Here is a 23,990-nt window from a genome sequence, read left to right on the forward strand (position 1 = left end):
TAAAAGACTCGCGTTAATCTCGCTCCTTGCCTTAATCCGGCAAAAGTATATATTTTACTCTAGCGCACACGCGCGTTAAAAAAATCCCGTGCTCTTTCTCCCGATTATTGATCGCAACTGGCCACATCTTCTTGCGGTGCCACTCGCTCTCATTCGCTCAATATTTGGGAGCGGCTTAAACCTGGCTGATCGTGGTGGTCTAGTTCGGCTGTCACAACTGCTTTGGCAACAACATAAGAAAGTGACAGCTGTTTCACTTACATTCGCACTTTCGCTCTTGTTGTCAAACGACCTTCTATTGTTTTGCATCGCAGCAGTTCTTTCTTGCAATAGAGGACAATCAACTCGTCTGTGCCCAAACTTTTTACAATAAAAACACTTCATCTTCGGTTTGGTACCTGTTCCAGCAAACGCCATGGAATTCATGCTGTCTCTCATTTCTTCAATATTCTCACGTTTCATACTTTCTCTTAGAAGACGTGCCTTGACAAAGTCGAGCGTGCATTGCTCCGGTGCCAGCGTTTCCAGAACTGTTACAAGCTGACCATACTAGGCATGGGACAATTGTGCGAGACCTATGCCGCACACTCAGTTCATTATAGTGTGCGGTTGATCGCCGCGCGCAAAAAAGTGAACGGGTAGGTCTTCCGCACGCATACAGAACTAACTGAACTAACTGTTGTCACACACAACGACACAAGAAGATCGATCGCACTTTGCGCGAGAAAGAATGCACATATTGCTAGCGTGGTCAGATTGATCAATCGCACACAGCCGCACAAAAAGAACTCCTGCCGCACACTGACCCCATACTGAGTGAGAAAGAACACTCACAGCCGATGGGTCATTCGCACACAGCCGCACGCATGTTCGGTTGGGTCAGTCGCACACATACCGCACGCGTGTTCAGTTGGGTCAGTCGCACACTACCGCACAAAAAGAACTCTTGTCGCACACTGCCGCACGCACGTTCTGTTAGTTCGGTCGCTCACTGCTGCACGCGTATTCAGTAGGGTCAGTCGCACACTACCGCACAAAAAGAGCTCTTGTCGCACACTGCCGCACGCGCGTTCAGGTAGTTCAGTCGCACACTGCCGCCCTCGTATTCAGTGGGGTCAGTCGCACACTACCGCACAAAAAGAACTCTTGTCGCACACTGTCGCACGCGCGTTCAGTTAGTTCAGTCGCACAAAAAGAACTCTTGTCGCACACTGCCGCACGCGCGTTCAGTTAGTTCAGTCGCACAAAAAGAACTCGTTAAGCGCACAGCAACATAAAAGAGAAAGCTTGTAGATTTTACTCGTTTAGTTCAGCTTTCGTTACAAATCAACTTAAGTATATACAGTCTGTTCTCGAGCTACGTTTTCTAAGTTCTTGTGTGCAATTAGCATAATTGGCTCAAAGGATTCTCAAATGCAAGATAAATTACTGTTTTACCAAAAATTTGAGAGCCTGTTAAAAACCCGAAATTTTCAAATTGTCTAATTCAAATTGTAAAAACCTAGTTACCTAGTTATGCATGAACCGCGTATCTCGGACTGACTGTATTTATAATTAAAAATGCAGCATTAAAAGCAAAATTTTCTGTTCTTGCATTAAAATCTCGATAAAATTAAACATGATATTTTTAAAAATGGTACTTAACTCCAATTGAGCGACTGACCTACCGCACGCGTTCAGTTCATCATACTGAACGAACTACATCGCACGCGTTCACTGAAAAGAATCAAATTGCCCAAGCCTAGACCATACGAGTTCAGCATTGTTTGTAGCAAATAAAATACGATCAAGCTTTCTTGCACCTTTATGCCAGTAGCTTCCAGATCCCGCACTATCCTCTCGAATTCGAGTAGGTGCGCCTGGAGAGAACCGGATTCCAAAAACTTCATCGCTGAAAGCTTTTTCAGAAGATAGAACTGTCCCGAGATGCCCTTTCGGGCAAACGTGTTTTCTGACGCGGGGTTTGCCAAATCTGACTCGGGGTTTGCCAAATCTGACGCGGGGTTTGCTTACCCTTAATGTACTCAAGCTGGGAATCCGCGATGTTTCGCACCAGTACCGATTTACATTTCACGTTCCTCTTCTTTCTATCTTGCAGTTTAATCTCCTTAGCCAGCCGTACTGCATCCGAATTAGTCACCAAAACCTGATATTCTTCTACCTTTTTCGCTTCCTCACGAACACAATCTAAAAGATCCAGCTCCTCCAGAAGCACTTCCATTCGGAAGCTCCAATTGTTGAAGTTCGTACCATCAAAGAAGGTAGATACCTTCTTTTCCTCGTCCATTCTACTTTCTCCGAACAAGCTTAGAACAGCTACAACAAGAAAAATTAATAGCTTATACGTGATTTGGGTTATCCTGGGCCAATAACCTAAAAGCAGAGCGAAGGAAAATGTGATATGCGGAGCAAAGTAAATACACGTGCGTTCGGTTCAGTTAACAAAAGCAAAGAGAAATATATTCTGTCAGATTGACATATTGGTGTATGGTGTCATTTGTTGTGCAGGGTTCTTCGGTGTACAACTACGTCGTTCTATGTTTGTCCGTTAACACATACCACGGTGTGTATGGGGAATAGCGTATGACAGCTCCAGTGCTGCCAGAAGTGTAGCTCAGATATAACACAAACCGTTATGGTAATTCTATTCTAACCTTCCAAGAGGTTAACAGTGTGGAAAAGTGGGACAAAAAGCTTAATTGTATTAGGCGAAAAACTCGTGGCTGCCCCCGTACCGTTGCCCGGCACACGGATTCCTACCGGATGCTTCCTCCAGACGCAGCTTCCCGCCCTTCAGTAGATGATCGGTCTCGCATTCCTCCCTCTCGTCGTCCAGGTCGAACGATTCAAAACTAAAGTTGGGAACGTAGCTGTACTTGGAGCATATATTATGACGTCTCCTAGGCATTAAAGGATAAGGAAAGGATGCACACCATTACGCATAATGTATTAAAATGATAGAAACAATGTTTTAATGAAATAAGCAATTTCTATTCAGCTTCGTAGATGATGTTTAAAACTAATATTATTATTTTATTTTATTTTAGCTGCGCAACCCAATAGGAAAAAATGGTTTGCATATGATGCAATGAGTTTCATGTCGGTGACCAACGAATGTGGAACTACAGTTGTCCCCCGAGATACGACTGTATTTGGGACCGAAAAAATGGCCCAAAGCAAGGCGTAAGTCGAAATAGTCGTATGTCGAATATCTGTCAAAGTTAAGTTTAAAATCGAAGTTGAAGAGGCGAAATCTATGATATCGTGATTTTTATTTCAAATAATGTTTGATAATGTATTAATTTTACACCGAAAGTCATTTACGCGATATAAATATCAAAGATCGGCTAGTTGTAGAATCTTTGGAAATGTGTTTGTAACGGTTTTCAGTACAGAAATTCAAAAAAAATACATCAATTTCTTCTCACTGACAACTTTTCACTGTCAAAATCAAAATCGTCGTATCTGCGAATCGTCGTAACTCGAGGGGGTCGTAACTCGGGGGACGCCTGTACAGTAGATACGTTGGTATGTGTGGGATCCTAGAGTAAGAAAGAGAAAGAATGTCATGTATGATGGTTGAAGGCAGTTGGAGTTGAGCAGCAAATAAAGAAGGTTGTGTTCTGGTAACGAACGAGGTGTGCGTGTGTGTGTACTCTGTACTGGTAGGATATCACATTGGCGATCCTGCCATGATAAAATTGAAGAAGGGGGGAAAAGTAGATTTTGCCAAGGACCGAGTGTAAAAGTATTATAAGAGAATTGCTGGAAAACAGAAACCTGAATGGGGTTCGGCCCATGATCAAAAAAAAAATTGTCGTCGAAATGTTGTGTAGAAAGAGGTTGTAAGTGTTGAGTCGGGTACGGCCCATGGCCAACGTGGTAAAAGATATGAGAGATGAGCCGGGTTCGGCTCACGGCCAATATGAAGAAGTTTTACAGGGTTTCACACTTTATCTCAAGACCGCGGGACCCCTTCCCGAATATGTCTTAGCCAAAGCCAAGATTGCGGTATGATGCTTGAAATCGTTGATGATACCTGAAAACGTTGATGATACACTGGTGGACATAGAAATAGGAGCTTTTTTCTGTGACCGAAAGACATAGTTCTAGTCAGAAATATTTGGTAGCCCTGAAAAGGACTGTTTTAGTGGTTGTTGGGAGGTTCCACAGAGTGTGTTCGGTGTTCCACAGAGCGCCCAAGTAGCCTTAAGAAACTTTATTTGATTATTAACAGTATTTTAAAGCCTTTAAAAATCAAATAGAGTTTCTTAAGAGAATGTGACATTTGTCAGCGTTACAGCATAACGACGTATTCCGTTACCCTGTTTTTTTTTTTTTTTCATTCGGGCCAATATAACACACAGTGTTTTTCAAATGTTATCTACACCAGTTTCATTGTTTCAATATTCGGATTTTTTTTCATTCTTATTTATGTAATAACGTGCATTTATAATCACAACAAAATATTTGTTTGTTTAACGGTACGAAAAATATCTTTTTCTTTTTTTCCTTCACTTGAATCTACGGTGCTAATAAAAAAAATAATAATAAAAAAATAAAATTTCATATTTGTAAATATTATATGCAATGAGTTTGATGAAGGATATGCTAATTAGATAAATCTTCATAAAAAATATTTTTTGTTTAAAACAATATACTCTTGATGATGATAATTTTTGAGACATACTGTACATGGTCACGTACATGGCGCCTCCATTTCTTATGTCAAAAAGTTCGTGAAGCTTCGTGTGTATTGTGTGTAGATGGCAACAAAACCAAGCGTCTGCGACAATTTCTATCAGCTATCGTTTAATTTGTGTATCATCATGCTTTTACAACAGGTCAGTGTATCGATGTTACCAATCTCTTCACATGAGCTACATAAGTTTTATATTTCGCAGCATTTTCGATTCGGATAGCGTTCGGACATCATGTTTTCCGTCCACGGCTGCAGCTAACCTCCATGCTAAATTGATGGAAGAAACCCATGGAATGAATGAAACATATGTGATACAGTGACAATATGCAGTGGCAAAATGATTAAATACCGAATAAAAGCATTTGTGTTGCATTTATGCATTTATTCCATGAAATAATAACACCCATTGTTGTAACTTAACGAAGATCTAGAAAATTCGTATAGAAAGAGAAACAGCAATATAGAGTTAACACGACATCACAGCACCGAAACCAAAACACCAGCACCGAAACAATGCAACACCATTCATAGCGAAGTATGCTATGATCAACAAAGTAATCATCGGAACCAGAACCAGCATCAACATCGTATCAACATCTGGCCAAATCAAACCTCTAATAAATAACCGTAGCATAAACATAATAACCATAGCATAAACAATGAAAAGTAGGGAACCGAACAATATATAACATGAAATCAGGAAATATTAGCCAGTTCTAACCAACATCTTGAACTAAGAATATGGGCGCGACGAATTGAAAAAATAAAATTATTTTTTTAATACAATTCTAACGCATGTGTTCTTAACTATAGCCATCCCTGTCGATATTTTCGTTAATTTTGATCTTTTTCGTTGAAAATACCGGCTAAATTTTAAATTTTAACGAAACATGGACGAAGCCAGGAAAGCGTTACGCAGTGTTTTAAGCCCTGGAATTACTGCTGTATGGAAAGCTAAAAGTAATACTTTTAGGCATACTTTTAACGGTTTCTTAACAGGATTGTGCTACTTGGGCCATCCCTGTCGATATTTTCGTTAATTTTGATCTTTTTCGTTGAAAATACCGGTAAAATTTTAAATTTTAACGAAACATTGACGAAGCCAGGAAAGCGTTACGCAGTGTTTTAAGCCCTGGAATTACTGCTGTATGGAAAGCTGAAAGTAATACTTTTAGGCATACTTTCAACGGTTTCTTAACAGGATTGTGCTACTTGGGTAGTTACCCTACTGCGAAAATTGCGTATGACTTGAGCTGTCAATTCTGTTATAAAATCTGACCGATAGGCGAGATAATCGCGGTTCATTTATGGAACTATCAGGCTGGAAATAGACGAACCGAGATCATCGCGGTGCCGCGAAAATCGCGTATGACTTGAGCTGTCACACAAATCCGCCAGAAAAAATAAAAATAATCGGTTCGCGCTACCGCGAAAATCTCAGCAATACCGAAGTTGAGTATCTCTGCGAAACAGCAGGCGCGATTGGAGGCGCGGAAGATTTGACAGCCCTATTGTTATACAACTGTTATAAACAAGGCGCGAATTTCGCGGTACCGCGACGATCTCGGTTCGTCTATTTCCAGCCTCACAGGTCTGGCAAAGATTGAATGTGCCAAGAAGAAATATTTTTTATCAATTTGTGAATCAAGTTATTTGTTTTACATAGTTTTTGTAAAATAAAATATAAAATACGTTTCTTTTCACGTTTTTTCAAACAAATTCACCAGAAAAAGTTAAAACAATCGGTTCGAGCTACCGCTAAAATCTCAGGAATACCGAAGTTGGGTATCTCTGCAAAACAGCAGGCGCGATCGGAGGCGCGGAAGATTTGACAGCCCTACTGTTATACAACTGTTATTAACAAGGCGCGAATTTCGCGGTACCGCGACGATCTCGGTTTCCAGCCTTAATGTTCAAATAGACATAGAGCGACAACGTCGCGCGCGACGACATAGCTCAAAACATCACTCTGTGTAGATCAAAGTAGCCCATTTGACTCAGTCAACCAACTTGTTTTATATTTGAAAACACACAAGAATAGGTTAAAATGTGTTCAAATATATTTTTTTGCGTTTGGCATTAATCTGGTTTATAAATAAACTAAATATTTCGATTATTTCGGATGAAGCAAAAATGTCCGCGAGACGAGTAGCTCTGTTTGCAAAATTGAGCTACTTTTTTGTTGCGCGCGACGTTGCCGCTGTATGTCTATTTGAACGGTTACCGTGAAATTTTGAGCTATTTTTCGTCGTGCGCGACGTTGTCGCTCTATGTCTATTTGAACGGTCAGCCACCCAATCGACAATTTCAAATATTTTTGACGTCGTGTGTACGTCGTGTGGTCGTCGCAGTTAAGTCAATATACGACGAAGCGAATTTATTTTTAAACGAAAAACGCCACAATTATGGCATGTTTTCTGGAGTATTTCGCTCGTGGTTTTTGTCTAGGACAATGACCATAAAAAAGGTGGTTCAAAAAGTCGATACTCTCTCTCCCCCTTACTCTTTCCCTGTGGGTACCGTACGATCCATCTTGCTATTCTCACATGGTAGCGGAAGTGATCACTTGTCTGCTGCCTTCTTTAACCGTTCACCCGGAGCGTATTCGCTTTGAGTGACGTCGCTTCCCCACCTCCTTCATTCCCACGCTTCTCTCCCAACAGTTATTTGCGAATGCTTGACCTTTCCTTGTGTGCTTGACTTGGTTATTGTTTTTCTCCCTCCCGTTTTTTCTTGGCTGCTTGATGCATTGCGCGTTGGATAGAGCCGTCGTTCGAATCTGGATTTGATCAGCGTGCAAGTTGTCGTGTGGATTAGTGATGGGTAAAGTTGGCAAAATTCCGGAGTCGACTCCGATCCGACTCCGATAAATTCGGAATCGACTCCGGAAGGTAGGTCCGTGCTGCAATATGCGGAGTCGTTCGGAATCGTCCGGAGTCGTACGGAGTCGCCCGGAGTCGCCCGGAGTCGGAGTCATTCGGAGTCGTTCGGAGTCGTCCGGAGTCGTCCGGAGTCGCCCGGAGTCGGAGTCGTCCGGAGTCGTTCGGAGTCGTTCGGAGTCGTCGGAGTCGTTCGGAGTCGTCCGGAGTCGCTCGGAGTCGGAGTCGTTCGGAGTCGTTCGGAGTCATTCGGAGTCGTCCGGAGTCGTCCGGAGTCGCCCGGAGTCGGAGTCGTTCGGAGTCGTTCGAAGTCGTTCGGAGTCGTTCGGAGTCGTCCGGAGTCGTTCGGAGTCGGAGTCGTTCGGAGTCGTTCGGAGTCGTCGACTCCGGACGACTCCGGTCGACTCCGGACGACTCCGAACGACTCCGACTCCGGGAGGATCTAGTGGTTCCATTTTGCCGGAGTTGAAATCGAACTAACAATAGTCGGAGTCGGATCGGAGCCGTGGGTGCGCTCCATACAGCACATCACTAGTGTGGATGTATGAATAGATTTACCGTTGAAGCTATTTACCGGATCGATTGGTTGCATACTGCGTACGGGGTTTATATTGTTTGTTAGTGCAGTTAGTTGCACTTGTGAAAAATAATAATAATAATAATCAATCAAAGGACGATCATCAATGCACTTTATTTTGACCGATCGCGTCGAGTGCTGAAGATGGACTGATTTTCGATTTCATACGCTCGTGATACCAAACTTCTCTGGTTTGTCGCTTAACATAGGAAATTCTAAGAAAGGCCGATTGGCCACCAGAAGCACCCACGTGCCTTAGCGCAGACAATTGTCCTTTGTTTCACCCACTTGCGAGCAGGCTTCACACTGTGTATATTGTGTCATTGTTTTACAAAAGAAATACAAAGTTCTTAGTATTGTTTTCGCTTCGCTCACACCATATGACGCCCCTAGTTCCTAGCGTCGTATTCTTTTGCTTCAACATACTCCCCCCCAGTTGAATTATTGAATTCAACAGAATTGTTTTCGGTTACAGGCAAAATACAGATTTTTGATATTCCGCGCTTGTACAACCCATCTTTCGTTTTGACGGTGACTACACTTGTGTTCCCATCACTTCCCGGAAAAATCTCAACTATTCTACCGTAACACCATTTCAGGGGTGGTAAACCATCGTCTTTCACGAGTTCTATTGTTCCGACGGAGATGTTGTTGCGTTGGCGGGTCCACTTTGTCCGTGGTTGTAGACCGGACAAATACTCTGTACTCCATCGTTTCCACAGCCTTCGAAGATATTCTTGTACTTCCTGCCATTGATTCAGCTGGTTGATCGGAACCGCATCCAGGGATGGTTCGGCCAAGGCAGAAAGCGGACGATGGATAAGGAAATGTCCCGGCGTCAACACGTCAAGATCAGCTGGATCGGTTGATAGTTGAGTCAAAGGTCGAGAATTCATGCAACTCTCTATCTGCGTTAGCAGCGTTGTGAGCTGCTCGTAGGTCAGCAACGCGTTTCCCATCGTAGGCCTCAAATGATTTTTGAAGGATTTGACAGCCGCCTCCCATAGGCCGCCAAAATTCGGAGAACGAGGGGGGTTGAAGTTAAATTCAATGCTTTCATCACTACACTTCCGAGTCATGTCGCCTTGCCATGCCTGGCCCTTGAATTGCTGAGCTAGCACAGCCAATTCTTTCGATGCTCCTACAAAATTCTTAGCGTTGTCACATTCTATTAATGCAGGCTTACCTCTGCGCGCGATGAATCTGCGTAGGGCCGCAATAAAGGCGTCTGTGGTCAAGTCTGTAACAAGATCGATGTGCACCGCTTTCACAACCATACATACAAAAATGACCCCCTTCAGCGGCTGTGATTTTCTATGGAGATAGCGGTATGCTATCGGACCACATAGATCCACTCCCATGCGGACGAATGGTAAGGCTGGAGACACGCGTTCCGACGGTAAGTCGCCCATGATTTGTTGAAGCGATGTTGGTCGACAGCGGAAACATTGCAAACATGAGTGCACTGTCTTTCGGGCTAAATTTCTGACTCGCAAAGGCCAAAACCTTTCGCGCAGGCTCGTGGTCAGAAATTGAGGGCTGGCATGCAACATTTTCAGATGAACGAACATTGCAATCATGTCGGTGAGGGGATGGTTGGATGTAAGTATCATAGGATGTCGTCGATCGTTAGGTACTTCTGCATGACGTAGCCTGCCACCTACTCGCAGTATGCCGGCTTCGATGTATGGGTTTAACGCCTTCAGTTTGGAATGGTTTGCAACGAAACCATTTTTTTTCAAGACTTTTAAAATCTTCCGCAAATGATTCATGTTGTGCTAGACGGACGAGACACTTGATTGAATCGTTTAGACCTTCAGTGGTCAGATGCGTAAATCGTCGTTGATCACGATTTTTGAATTTTCCATTGTGCGCAAATCCGAGTATCCATGCTACTAGTCTTTTCAAATCGTCAAAAGACGAACGCAGTTTAAAAATGAAGTTCGGTTTAATGAGCTGCCAACGTAACTCTTTCTTCGAGATCTTCCTTCGGTAGTTCAACCTTACTTGCAACCTTTGTAGGGAAAATCAGAAGGTTCTTCATTTAGCCAATTCGGTCCGTTCCACCATAAGGTAGCATGCTGTAGCTATGCTGGATCCATTCCGCAAGAAATAATATCCGCTGGATTGTCTATACCTGGTACGTGATTCAATTTTCCGTTTGCAGTGAGGTGTTGTATTTCCGATACACGGTTTGCAACGAAAGTTTTCCAACTCGATGGGTTTGCTGCCAACCAGTGTAGGACAATACTTGAATCCGACCAAAAATATGGTTCTATTTCAATTTTCAAAGCACCGGAAACCTTATCATACAGATGTGCCAAGAGTAAAGCGGCTGATAACTCTAAACGAGGTAAACAAACGCAAAGTTGCCAGAGGAGCTACTTTAGATTTAGCCTTTAGTAAATTCACTGTAACTGTATCATCGCTGGATACAGATCTGATGTAAATACAAACGCCGTACGCCTTTTCAGACGCATCGCAAAACCCGTGTAGCTGTATTTGTTTTACAGGTGTGTGAGAAAGAACCCAACTTTGGATACTTATTTTATTAAGTTCTGCAAGATTTTTACGAAAATCTCTCCACTGTTTCTGTAGTGGTGGGTTGAGAGGTTCATCCCATGACGTTTCATTGCGCCAAAGCTCTTGAAGATACATTTTTGCTGCCACTATCACAGGACCGACCAATCCTAAAGGATCGAAAAGTTTTGCCGAGTCTGATACAGCAATGCGTTTTGTAACTGGATTGTCGTGGTTGCTGTACTCAGGTGTTTTGAAGAGAAAATTGTCGGTTGTTGGTTGCCATTTCAGGCCCAATGTTTTGATGCATGATGTTGGCGAATCAAGATCGTAAACAGTTCGACCATCCCGAAGATCAGCGGGATTTTTTTTAGTAGTTCGGAGCAGTTAGATGTCCATTTAGATTTTATTTCAAGACCAGCAGATTGAAGTAAATTCAATAATTGGTCACTGAGTTTCTGCCCTTCCTCTACACTATTGACTCCTGTTAGCGTGTCGTCCAAGTAAAAGTCGTTAGCTAAAACCTTTGTTGCCTCTGGGTACGTATTTGTTTCTACTTTTGCTAGATGTTGTAGAGTTTTAGTGGCGAGGTATGGTGCGCAAGAAGTACCATAAGTGACTGTGCTCAATTCAAATGTACAAACTGCATCGGTTGGTTTATTGCGCCATAGAATTCGTTGCAAGGGACGGTCTTCGTCAGCTACCAAAATTTGTCTGTTCATTTATTCAATGTCCGCCACGAGTACAAATTTTGGCATACAAAATCTCAGCAAGATAGACATAAGATCGTCTTGAAGGATTGGGCCTAGCATCAAACAATCGTTTAATGAGACTCTACTGCTGGAAGAGCATGACGCATCAAACACCACCCGAAGCTTGGTGGTAGTTTTATCGGGACGAAGCACACAATGAAGCGGCATGTAATAACTTGGGCTAACTTGTCCAGTGGTTTTTTTCTGTTATTGGTACCATGTGGTTAAGGTTTATATATTCTGAAACAAACTGTGAATATTCTGCTTTAAGTTGTGGTCTGATTTCTAAACGTCTTTCTAATGCTAGGAATCTGCGCAAAGCAATATATTTGGACTCGCCCAGCTGGGCAATTTCGTCGTCGCGTGTTGGTAGAGAAACCACAAACCGACCTGCGATGTTACGTTTTGTTGTTGCATCAAAATATTGTTCACATTTGCTTTCTTCCACTGATAGTTTCCTGTTAGTCTGGCATGCTTCAAGTTCCCAAAATTGTCTAAGCTATGCGTCGAGGTTGCTGCTCACATGAGCCACTACTGATGTTTGCTCACTTGGTTGGCAAACGGTTGCTTACTTGGTTGGAAGAGCTTCCCGCTATGACCCATCCTAGCACAGTTTTTTGTACTGCCAATGCACCTGACTGCATTTTCCAAAGGCCCTCTTCCAAGATTAGATAATACAAGTCCATGCCGATTATCATGTCGATTGGTCCGGGTTCATGGAAGTTAGGGTCTGCTAGTTCGATGTTTAGAGGTAAGGTTAGCTTTGTTAGATCGACTGCACTTACCGGGAGATTTCTTGTGACTTGGCTGAGCACATGAAAATTGGATGTCGTTCTAAAAGCACTGCAATTTGACTTGATGCTCACCATGACCGATGAGTAAGACATGATTTTCGACTCACCAATACCGCTAATCGAGTATACTTCCTTGATGCGAGGGAGTCGAAGACGTTGTACTAGTCGTTCTGTCACAATGTTCAATTGTGATGCTGAGTCGAGCAGAGCTCGCGCCCAATACTGCGTTCTGTTGCAGTCACATACCTTGCCCACCCGACAGACAAAGAGAGCGAAATTTACAGGCGAGGGGCATGTAGAAACAGGGGGAAGGGGTTCGGTGGAAGTAATATTGTCCGCTATAGTCGAGCGGAAGCGATTTTTTTTCCGAATTGAGAGTAAGCGTGCGCAGCGCTCTCTCGCTTGCCTTCAAATTACACGGGGCGCTCTCGCGATACAAAACAGCTGATCAGCTGATACCCCCTCCCTCCCGTTTTTTTCCTCTCGCGCTGCGCTGGATGCGCGCATCAGCTGTTCTTGCTCTCTCGCGTTTCTTTCGGTTTGCGCTGCACTGTTGCCGCACTTGCGCGCTGCGCTGAACACCCCCTCCCCCTCGTTTCTTTCGTTGCGCGTTGAGCGCTGTGCGCTTTCGTTCACTTTAATTTGCTGCGTAATAAAATCGCATGCATCGAAATAAAACTTAAACACATCAAACTCGTTTTATATTTTAACACTTTATTGAAACTTAAGGCACAGTTCCACACATCGCTAACCACAATCTTGCCACAAAACCACACATATTTTATATTATAAATAATAAAAAAAATCGTCACTTCAAGCACCTACCTTACGTTTTACGTGTATGTTGAAAACTGCAAAAAAAGCATTGAAATAAAGCAGCATGATTTACATATTCATGTTGAATTATGAAAGATTAACGCTGCTTTATTTCAATGCGCACAACACTTCAACATTTGAAAATACGACCGAGGCCGTAATAATGTGAATTGAAATAAATAACACTTCAACACTTCACTTCAAATTACATCGAGCGCCCGGAACTTAGGCTAAAACGCGTGCGGCCTCACACTACGAAGGCTTGAACTGTACTGACGATTTTGTGTGGTAGCAAGAAAGGGAACGCACGAGGAACACTCGCTGCACTAGTGTGAGCGAGACACCGACACCAGCAAGCCGCTGCGAGAAAACCAAACTGAGCGCGCAGGCTGAAAGTGAACGCACACATTCACACATGTGTGATTGTGTGAGTGCGAAAACTGTGTAGAAAGCAAAACACGCTCTCGCCGCCGCGTAATTCCGCGTATTTCCAACCGTCTCCCCCTTTCTACATGCCCCTCGCCTGAAAGACGCACACTTTTACATTCTCTTTGCTAGTAGGGCACGGCCGTTTGAAGCAAGACAGTTGAAGATACCTGATTTGAAGCTGGTGGCACATTCACAAAACAGTGATTTAACGAAGCTGGAGTTTCTGGATTAGACGAAGCAGGAGTGGATGGACCGGGTTGGCATTCGGGTATCGTTTGCTGTGGCACTACTTCCTGAACTGGCATGGCATTCGATTGTTCGTGTAACATGGTGTGGTGCTTCTTGTGGCAAATACGGCATGTACCTGATGGACCGTCCTTAACCGTATGACCCAATGATAAACAATTGAAACACAGTTTCTTGTTCTTCACTAAATCTTTTCGATCATTCACTGCCATGTTTCGGAACATAACGCACTTGCAAGGAGAATGTTTCACGTCACGACAAAAAAACACACTTTTCCTCTGCACCTAAGGACACTGTCGAATACGCTGCTGTGTTCTTCTGGACCGGTTTGCGTCGAAACTGTGATGAGGCTTTGTCCGATGGATCGAATTTCACTGATTCCACAGATTGTAACATTCTACAATGATCTCGGAGAAACTTCACTAACTCGTCGTAAGTAGTGTGGTGATTTCTGCTCTCCGAATTCTGCATTTATTGGTTTTGCTGCTTTCTTGTTCAGATCAATCACAAGACTGACGATCCCCGTTTCCTTTTTTCCGTGCTTTCTCGCCCCTTTTTCGTTTTCGCTCTTGCTTGATTTATTTTCCTTTGTTACTATTATCTTGCATTATCGGTACTCAAATTGAACGTTAACTTAGATGATTTTGACGAATCCTACCGCTTTACTCCCTTATTTCTTTTTTTTCAAATTTTTAATGTATTTTCCTCTTTTTTTATTATTCCTGTGTCCTATTCCTGATCTCTACACTCCACAGATGATCTGAATCACCGGCAAGCAAATACTTCGTCTTCGTCGCATTGATTCTCGATTCAATTCTTCCTGCTTCGCGTTTGATTCGGAAGTACGCCTGACACACCTTCGCTGACATAGTCAAGAAAATGGAGAGAACGGTAGAGGATCGTGCCACGGATGTCGTAGTCTAGCCCCGCGCCACGATTGGCACCTTCCAGGGCGATGTTGAAGAGCAGTTAGGAGAATCCGTCACCTTGCCTCAGACCCCTGTGAGATTCGAACGATTCCGACGTCAAGTTCGATACTCTCACCTTGTACTGCACCTCATTCATGGTGGCCTCTAACAGCCGAATCAACTTCCCATGGAAGTGGTACCGATGCATGATTTTCCATAGCTTATTCCGGTCTATGGGGTCGAAGGCCGCCATCAAATCGATGAACAGGTGGTGCTTCTGGTGGGTCTGGTGCTCTCAGTGATTCAAGAGGAACAGAACGTGGTTATTAAATTAAGCAGAGTCTTCGGCGGAATCTGCTAATGGGGAGAAACACAAGTGTGATTGCGCAGGATACTGCTTTCGGAATTTCTGGTTTATGAAATAAAACTGTAAACTAAATGTGTGTCTTACTCTGTTTTTATATTCTCGTTTTTTGGTCACTTGATTTCTTCGCTATCTATGGTTTTATCTGTCAAAAAACACGCGGCCTCTCTCCAGTGATAAGTTCGCGCTCTTGTTCGTGAGTTTGCACCGCACACCTCAAATCCATATAACGCGTATGCTCATACCGCGCTCTGACTGCTGTGTTGTTATCACACAGTCTGCTGTGTGATAACCCTAGCGTTAACACAAGTGATCTACATGTCTGAAACTAGTGAACTATCTCACAGTTTTTAATAACCTTTATTTATGACCAATTCTTGAACAGTGATGGCACAATATCTTTTTACAATTATTTTATGTTTACGACTAGGATTGGTATATTTTCATTATGCGGTTACTAACCTTCCTGTTATGAGGTTTGTTCATCAAAATATTAAGTAAATGCCCTGGTGTTTGCTTGTCATTTAGTGTTCTTCTATTTGGCGTAACGTCCTACGCAGACATGCCGACCTATCAAGGCTTTCAAGACTTTATTCAATATCACGTAGCCGGAAAGCCATTCCTTACTACGGGGAGACGGTCCATTCCGGACTTAACCCATTACGGACGTGTTTTATTGAGTCGTTCGAGTTAACGAATGTACCACGGGACCGCCCCCTTAGTGTTATTGTTGCGAAATCGTTTTGCAGCCGTTCTGGTTGCGAAGCGCGTTTCATACTACCGTCGCGATATGTTTTTATACACTTTATAAATCGGTGTGAGTCAATCGCAAGACTGCGGAACGATACGTGAAAACGTTGGCGATACCGGCATTTGAGGATTTGTATCGCAAGACTACGGCACACCTTTTCGGGCACACTATCGCACCCCAGGACATATAACTTGATAGCCTAAATGTAGTCTTCTGGATCTCAGCAGTCGGTGAAGCCCATAGTATACACGATCCCTCTGCACAATGCAACTCGAGATTTTGCTGCTGCTGTCTTTGTCCGAAATAACGTCCATCCCAAGATGACCGCAGGAAATGTGAGATCGCACATTGATTCGCCCACTGGTCTATGCCTGGTCTATGGAATGGTCTATGGTCACGTGCAATGTTGTTAATTGTCGAAATTTTTTTATGACATTCGCAGTAAGCCGCTGTGAGATCATTTTTCGTTCATGATTGTCACGGTTACCATGACACGACTTTCCAAGAGCGACAATCATTTGTGTAATAACAGTCAGCGCTTTTGCGATGACATGATTGCAAAAAAAAGTAGAATGAATGTCATTTAACATTTTTAAATTGAAGCTAGAACCGCTTAATCGTGCATTTGCCGATATTTATAAATGATGTTCACTAACAAGAGTATAGAAATTCGCGCGAAAACACGAAAAAAGGACCCTAGTTTACGTGACGTACAGAAAAATTAATAAGTCAAATGATTGTACCAAAAAATATCATCGTGTCAAATGGCATTTTCCGTGGTTGTCGAATGAAAACGTGAATCTAGAATGCAATGTTTTTAAACGTATATATTTTTTTTAATTTTGAATCGATGATTATCACCGTTCGCAATACTGATCACGCGTCTTGGGCGCTCTAGGCGTGTTTGAGTGACGCGATAAAAAGTACTTATAATCCATGTAGGATGTAAGTCTTAAAATTGTATGCCAAATGACTGAACATTTTGCCTGGATAGGGCTGTTACGGACGATAAAAATAAACTCGCTATAATAAATCACTGGTTTTTACAATGACGTAAATTTCTCAAGTACTCCATGTCTGGCTAAAAACACATTCATAAATTTGAAATGATATTGAAACTTTGTTCTTTTTTGCTGGTTTGTCACGGTATATATTTATTTGTAATTGCTATTGCTGTTTTCATAGAACATACATCGTATTATTGGAATGATTAACATAGCTAGAAAGATTTTTTTCCATTTACTCGTTCCTATTCATACCAGAAAAACTTGTTGTGCAATATAAAACTTGGTTTTGTCTCAATCTGCCTGTTTGCAAAAAATGAATGTAATTGATTTTTAATTAAATTTTAACGACTGTTTTGATTTTGTATTAAGCCTGTTCACCATTTTTTCTTGTGCTCATCCATAGAAACACCGCCTGGCCCTAGTGATACAATCATTAATAAGCCACCAATAACAGAGAGCGTCTGAAAGAAGTCATATTTAAGAAAATCGCGAAGAGGTTTGTATGATGGTATAGTCCACCAAGCATTGTGGTATAAGTTCAGAATAGTAAGCAGGGCAACTAAAATAAGAGATGAGAGCTTTGTTTTATATCCAATTGTTACTAACACCATCAATATGGATCCTACAATATCTTGCAGTATTTGCATGAAACTGAGTTCGAAGCGGATCAAAGTGATAAACATGAATGCAAGAAGAATTCGCCCCGCTAACTGCATGAAACTCTTAGGTTTGTTTTCCCCGAGCGATGGAATACCTGCGAAAAGTGACCGAGCTTCACCTCGTGACTCCGCTAGAACGAGTAAGAGTGCACCAATTAAGGCGAGATTACGCAACAGGAACTGTATATCCCATAGAACAGAATAAGCGATTGTTTGTAGGATGACAATGGCAAACAGAATCCAGCAGGCAATGCTGACCTTCAGTTGTCCTAGAACCATAACGCATCCTCCTAACTGTCCTAATAGATTAATAAGAACAAAAGTTGTGGCCAAAAATTTTCCACATCCCCAGTTCATATCCATGTATTCGCGCTGCTCGTTCCATTGCACCCACATCCGGATACCATCCTCAAGGAATGTTGCTATCAGGCATAACCGGGCGACATGTGGGAGGACATGTTTGCCTTTTCTAATTACCTGCAAAAATAATTAAATAACAAAATTTATTAAAAAAAGAACTTTGAAATGAGTAAAACCATACTAAAACTATCAAATTATTTATTCTGAAAAACAGTTCTTTCTATACATCCTGGTTTTAATATGTCTTACTGTTCATTAAAAAATGTGCCAAATGATATAAAGAATTATGAAACACTTAAGTTTACAATTTACTTACACATCACCTGAATCGTTTGAAGTGTTTCTAAAGGTTTGGCAAACAAACAGCGTTGAATATTACATTTTTCGATCGATACTGATGATTGTTTGATTTAAGATACAGGGTTTCACACTTTATCTCTAGACTGCGGGACCCCTTCCCGAATCTGTCTTAGCCAAAGCCAAGACTGCGGTATGATGCTTGAAAACGTTGATGATACCTGAAAACGGTAGTTTGAACTGTTCAAATACTCTTTTCTGATAAAAACACGAAAAGAATAATGAGGTGTGTCCAGTACACTGATGCACACAAAGGTTATCCGTATAAAAAAATATTCGACCCCATGTCCTCGGCGCGAAACAGTGTGTTCGAGAAATGTACCGCAGATTCAGCATTGCATCCGATGAATTCAGGTATCATCAACGTTTTCAAGCATCATACGGCAGTCTTGGCATTGACTAAGACAGATTCGGGAAGGGGTCCTGCGGTCTTGAGATAAAGTGTGAAACCCTGTAACAGTTTTTTTCTGAAACGAATGTGTGAGTAAATGGTAGCCTATTGTGTCTTAAAAATGACGCATTGATTGCAATCACTAACCAATATAATCGGAGAACAAATGGCAAGTTTGAATTTTTCACTTTTATCATCTGGAATCTAAGCTACCCGTAAAATAATGTTTCATTAGTTGATTCGCATCCGCAGCACCTTTTTCAAGCATGCACGCCGCCTTAGCTACATCTGAAGATACCCTAGGGGTGTTTCAATGCCCAAATCAACTACGTTCTGATAGACAGAAGGCACTTCTCGGATGTTATCGATGTCAAAATATATTGAAGCGCATACGTCGACTCGGACTATTTCCTGATCATGATAACGCTGGTCCAGAAATTCTCCGGGTTAAACTACCAACGGAGTCACCCTACCCCAAGACTCAACCTGGACCGGTTGAAGTGTGCTAAGCTAATGTGCCGGAGGGGTACGCGACAGCGCTCGGAAAAGCACTTCCAGCCGCCAACAACATCGCGGCGATGCTCTTTGCAGACCACTGGCGTATGGTGAAACGAAGCATCAGCACTACAGCCGAATCAAAGATTGGCCGCTTATCTCGTGGAGAGAAAAAGGAATGGTTCGACGAAAAGTGCAGAGGCGCACTATCCGAGCAGAATGCAGCACTCGCCCGCACGTGAAACCCAACAGAACGCGGAAAACTACAAACGATTGAGGAAACAGCAAACCCCGTGCCTCCAAGCCAAGCAGCGCCGTTTTGCAGAGTCGGACGAACAGCTGTTGGAGCGGCCCGCTTGTTTCCCAGTCGGGAAACACCCGCTTGTTTTACAGAAGTTTGAAGGAGGAACTGAGCGAGTTTACTCCTATATGCCATCAAGCAGCTTAAGAGCAATGCGTCTGCTGGCAGCGATGGTCTGGCGGCCGAGCTCTTCAAGATGGGACCGGGGAGGCTTAACGTCGAAATGCAACAACTGATCGTGAGAAACTGAGAGTAGGAAAAACTACCGGAGAATTGGAAGCTGGTTATCATTCATCCAGTCTCAAAAAAAGCGTTATTTTTTTCTCTACGGCAAACCAGAGAGGCGTATGGACCGACACGAAAGTTTTACCAAGTGATAGCAGATGGGTGGGTCGCGGTGGGCTCAATACTTTGATGAATTACAGCAATTATCCGCAGTACGCGATACTCGATATACGCGAATTCGCAGTACGCGATTCCTCTACGTTTGACAGCTCCATGTGTTTTTGCAAATACTTTAATCCTTTGAACTATTTTATGCTCTTTTTGAATTTCTGTGATGTTCTTAATGCATTTTGCATTAAATTTTTGAAGAAGATACCTGTTTTATAACAAAAACCTTAAATGCTAAACTCTGTGGCGATATTTTTCAACCCTCGAACCGGTAGTGTAAACTATTTTTCCATAGGAATCCGCTATACGCGAAAACTCGAGATACGCTATTGCGCTCGGTCCCGTACGATAGCGTATATCGGATAATTACTGTACTCAACGACCAGTTTAACCAACAGCTAGAGGCTCTACTAGTAGACAGCGTCATACTATTGCCACCTAGCATCGACGAAACTTAAAAAACCATCCGTCGGCTGAAAAATAACAAGCCACCCGGAACCGACGGAATTGTAACTGACTAGTCAAGAATGGAGGAGCACGACTATGAAACGAGATTCGTCGAATTGTTATTGAGGTGTGCGATAGCGAATCGATGCCTTGTGATTGGAATCAGGGCATCATCTACCCCATATACAAGAAGGGAGATATTACGTTATTACGGTGACATAGAAGAAAGTCCTAATTTACTTTTTTTTTCTTTTATTATGTCAATTATCCGCCTACAGCCTAACAACATTTGACTCACAATACTTGGCTTAACAATATTTGGCTAAGGAGAGGAAGGAATGTAAACGGGTGTACGAATGATGAAGTGGGAAGGTGGAAGCAGAATCTGTAAGGGTGGGACATAAAGGGGTATACGCGCTAAAAGAGATGAGGAATCAAGGACAGAGGAGAGGAGACTGGCCACAAACTGGGATTAGATGATGGAGTGTCTGATTTGAACAGGCTCCAAACTAAGTAGACGATAACGGACATGGTATGGAGGAATATACGACTGATTGGGAAGGAAGAGGCGAATGGCGATACGGGTAAACTTGCGTTCGACTTTACTTTGCCATGTAAGTGATACCAGACGGAGACCAAACGACTGCAGCGTATTCACGAGACGGACCCAACAGCAGTTCAAGGACATATCGGATGGAGACCAAACGACTGCAGCGTATTCACGAGACGGACAAAACAGCAGTTCAAGGACATATCGGATCTCTTATCTTGGAAGCTAAACAAAGGATTAATCCAGTAGCTTTGTTGGCTTTTTTAAGATGAATTCGACACGTACGTTAAACAGTATTTTTTCATCCAACTATTCTTTGATATTCCACCGAGGTCTTTGATAAATGAGACTCGAGCAAGTTCAGAATCACAAATGTCTACTACATTTCCAGAGGGCATTTGTTCCAGAGGACTTTGTGGAATGAAAGACCAAACGATATGACAAATCATTTACGAAGATATAAACGGAGACCATTGAAACAACATCAATCAGAAAATTTGTCCAGCACATTCTACGAATGTTTCGAATAATATCGGTATATATGGCTTCGATTTGGCTTGCGAATCAAAGAGCTGGAAATATAACAAATAATAAACACTAGGTTAATGAAGTAGGTGCTTACAAACTACAGGACGTTACATTTAATTAAATTGACGAACACGCAAACGCTCACGGAATCCAGATTGAGACACACTAAATTAATATCAATTGTAAACTTATCTGAAGGCGACTTCCATTATGTTTATCGGATCTGACCGACCGAAAGTGACGATAATGTGACACGCGTATGATTTGATTTTGCCTTAAAGTCCCATACGGAGCAGAGAAGTTTACAGATTGATTGGGCGTTCCCACTTCAAGATGAGGGTCGCAGACCATAACCGCAGGCATCGACAGACGTAATTTGGATAAACGTCGCCATGTCTCCATGGGAGGTACACCGCTGGACATAAAAATAGGAAAAAAAAATTTGTGTGTTTTTTTTGCGTACACTAGGTGTGTCATCGCCAACAGTTCGAGGCGTACTGAATTTGCAATTGCCGATTTTTGCCTTTTATACTCTCATTTTTGGTGCGCTACTTATCTGAGTTTTGAGTGCCGGCAGCGTTTTGCGGCAGTATAAAAGGAGAGCCAAACCGTGTTGCGCTTCATTCCTCCATCAGTGGTCAAGTTGAAAGGTTGCTATTTAAAAATTCCACAAAATAGGGGCTATATCGTGAGAACGTGCCGATCAAGACAATCTGCAAGGCGTTCGGCCGTTCGCGGACGTTTGTGGACAACGCCATTCGTAGACTACGGGTAAATCGACAGGTCGTCCGCGAAAAACAACGGCCGACGTTGACGCGCAGATTGTTGAGATGATCAGGGCGGAACCTTTCAGAACTTGCGCTCGTATCAAGCAGGAACTTGGTTTGCAAGTTTCGGCGAAAACGGTGTCGCGCCGTTTACACGCCGCTGGGTTCTGTGCCCCGCGGAAGGTTCGTAAGCTGCTGCCGCACCACGTAGAAGCGCGCATTCGGTTTGCCGAAGAACATTTAGCTGCATCCATCTTTTGGTGGAGCAAAATCATTTTTTCGGATGAGTCCAGAATCAATATGGATGGTTCGGACGGCATTAAATACGTCTGGCGCCTTCCTAATCAGGAGTATCATCCGAAAAATACGATAAAACCCCGAAGTGACGGAGGCGGCCACGTAATGGTGTGGGGTTGCTTCTCCTGGCACGGCACGGGTCCTTTGTTCCGTATCAACGGGACACTGAACTCGGAAGGGTATAGAAAAATACTTAGTCGTAAGATGTTGCCATACGCCCGACAAAAATTCGGAGACGAAGAGTATTACATCTTTCAGCATGATAACGACTCAAAGCACACATCGCGAACAGTTAAATGTTATTTGGCAAACCAGGATGTGCAAGTTCTACCGTGGCCTGCGTTGAGTCCTGACCTAAACCCGATTGAAAATCTGTGGTCAACTCTCAAGCGTCAGCTTAAGAACCAGCCTACACGTTCAGCCGATGATCTATGGACACGCTGCGAGGTTATGTGGGAACGCATACCCAGAAGCGAATGCCGTAAGCTCATCAGCGATATGGCCAAACGCTGTCAGGAAGTGATAGCGTATAAAGGTCAACACATTGACCGTTAGAATGTGTTTTCGCTCTGTGGAACACCGCAACACCACCTCCTAACAACCACTTAAACAGGCCTTTTCAGGGCTACCAAATATTTCTGACAAGAACTATGTATTTCGGTCACAGAAAAAAGTTCCTATTTTTATGTCCACCAGTGTACCTTATAGCAAGTATTATAGCATTGCCAGGTTAAAACTATTCGACGCTATTTTGGAATACCGGTCAAACTGATAAGGCTAGTTAGAATGACTATGACCAACGTCATTTGCCGGGTGAAGGTGAATGAAAAATTCTCAGGGACTTTTGCTACCACCAAAAATCTGCGCCTATTCCACTGGGTTCTACAGAGGGCCATCTGATAGGCGAGGAGCAATCTTGTATGATCTTGCCATACGCTGATGATATAGATATCATTGGACTGTTTCAAACGGTCATCCCTGTGCCAAATGGAGAAACCAGTTCACCACAAAGAACCTATCGTGACGGGCGAAGCTTGGACTATCAGGCCTATTTTATTGCATTCGACATGCGAGAAAATTGATTCACACGTTCATTATGTTCATTTTGGTATCGTTTTGCTAGCGACTTGCTATCGTTTTGCTGTCGGGAACGCGCAAATTCAACACAAATAATTTAAGCCACTGTCTACGTATGTAATTAGGTTAAATATTAATTTATTAACACTCATATTTACCCCATTTCCAACAAAATTATGGAAAAAAAATTTCAAAGAAGTGTTGCTTTAAACTCACTCCTACAGCCGATTCCTTCGACCAACTGTCAAACACACAGATGCTAGAACAAAAATGTCTATGAAACCTTCATCGATTCAAATCGCAAAAACGATACCAATTTTTCTCCCGCTCGACTCGAGTTCTTCAACTGGAATCGAATGGCATTCTAGTAAAATAATATGCATTGCATTCGAATGTCATTCTAGTAAAACAATGCATTATGCAATAATGGCACCTATATAATACAGGTTCTCCAATACACCTCTGAGACATGCACACGAGTAAGTTGCGTACGAAAGGAAGATGCTCAGAAGGATTCTTGGACCCGTATGAATGGAATTAAAATGAAGGAGCCGTTATAATGACGAGCTATACGAGCTGTACGGCGACCTCACTGTCGTGCAGCGTACCAAGTTCGCCAGGCT

The 23,990-nt window shown here is 42.8% G+C and overlaps 1 protein-coding gene across 1 annotated transcript in view; it reads right to left on the reverse strand.

Annotated features, from left to right (window-relative positions):
• Nucleotides 1–15,302: 15,302 nt before the first annotated feature.
• The window catches only part of LOC120951900 (surfeit locus protein 4 homolog), a 38,826-nt gene continuing 30,138 nt past the window's right edge, over nt 15,303–23,990 (reverse strand). Inside the window, exon 4 of the mRNA XM_040370905.2 lies at nt 15,303–17,881. Within this exon, the coding sequence (XP_040226839.1) occupies nt 17,120–17,881 (762 nt within the window). The 3' untranslated portion in view covers nt 15,303–17,119. The remainder of the gene's footprint in view (nt 17,882–23,990) is intronic.

This window comes from Anopheles coluzzii, chromosome X (assembly GCF_943734685.1).
Source record: "Anopheles coluzzii chromosome X, AcolN3, whole genome shotgun sequence".
NCBI classification, from domain to species: domain Eukaryota; kingdom Metazoa; phylum Arthropoda; class Insecta; order Diptera; family Culicidae; genus Anopheles; species Anopheles coluzzii.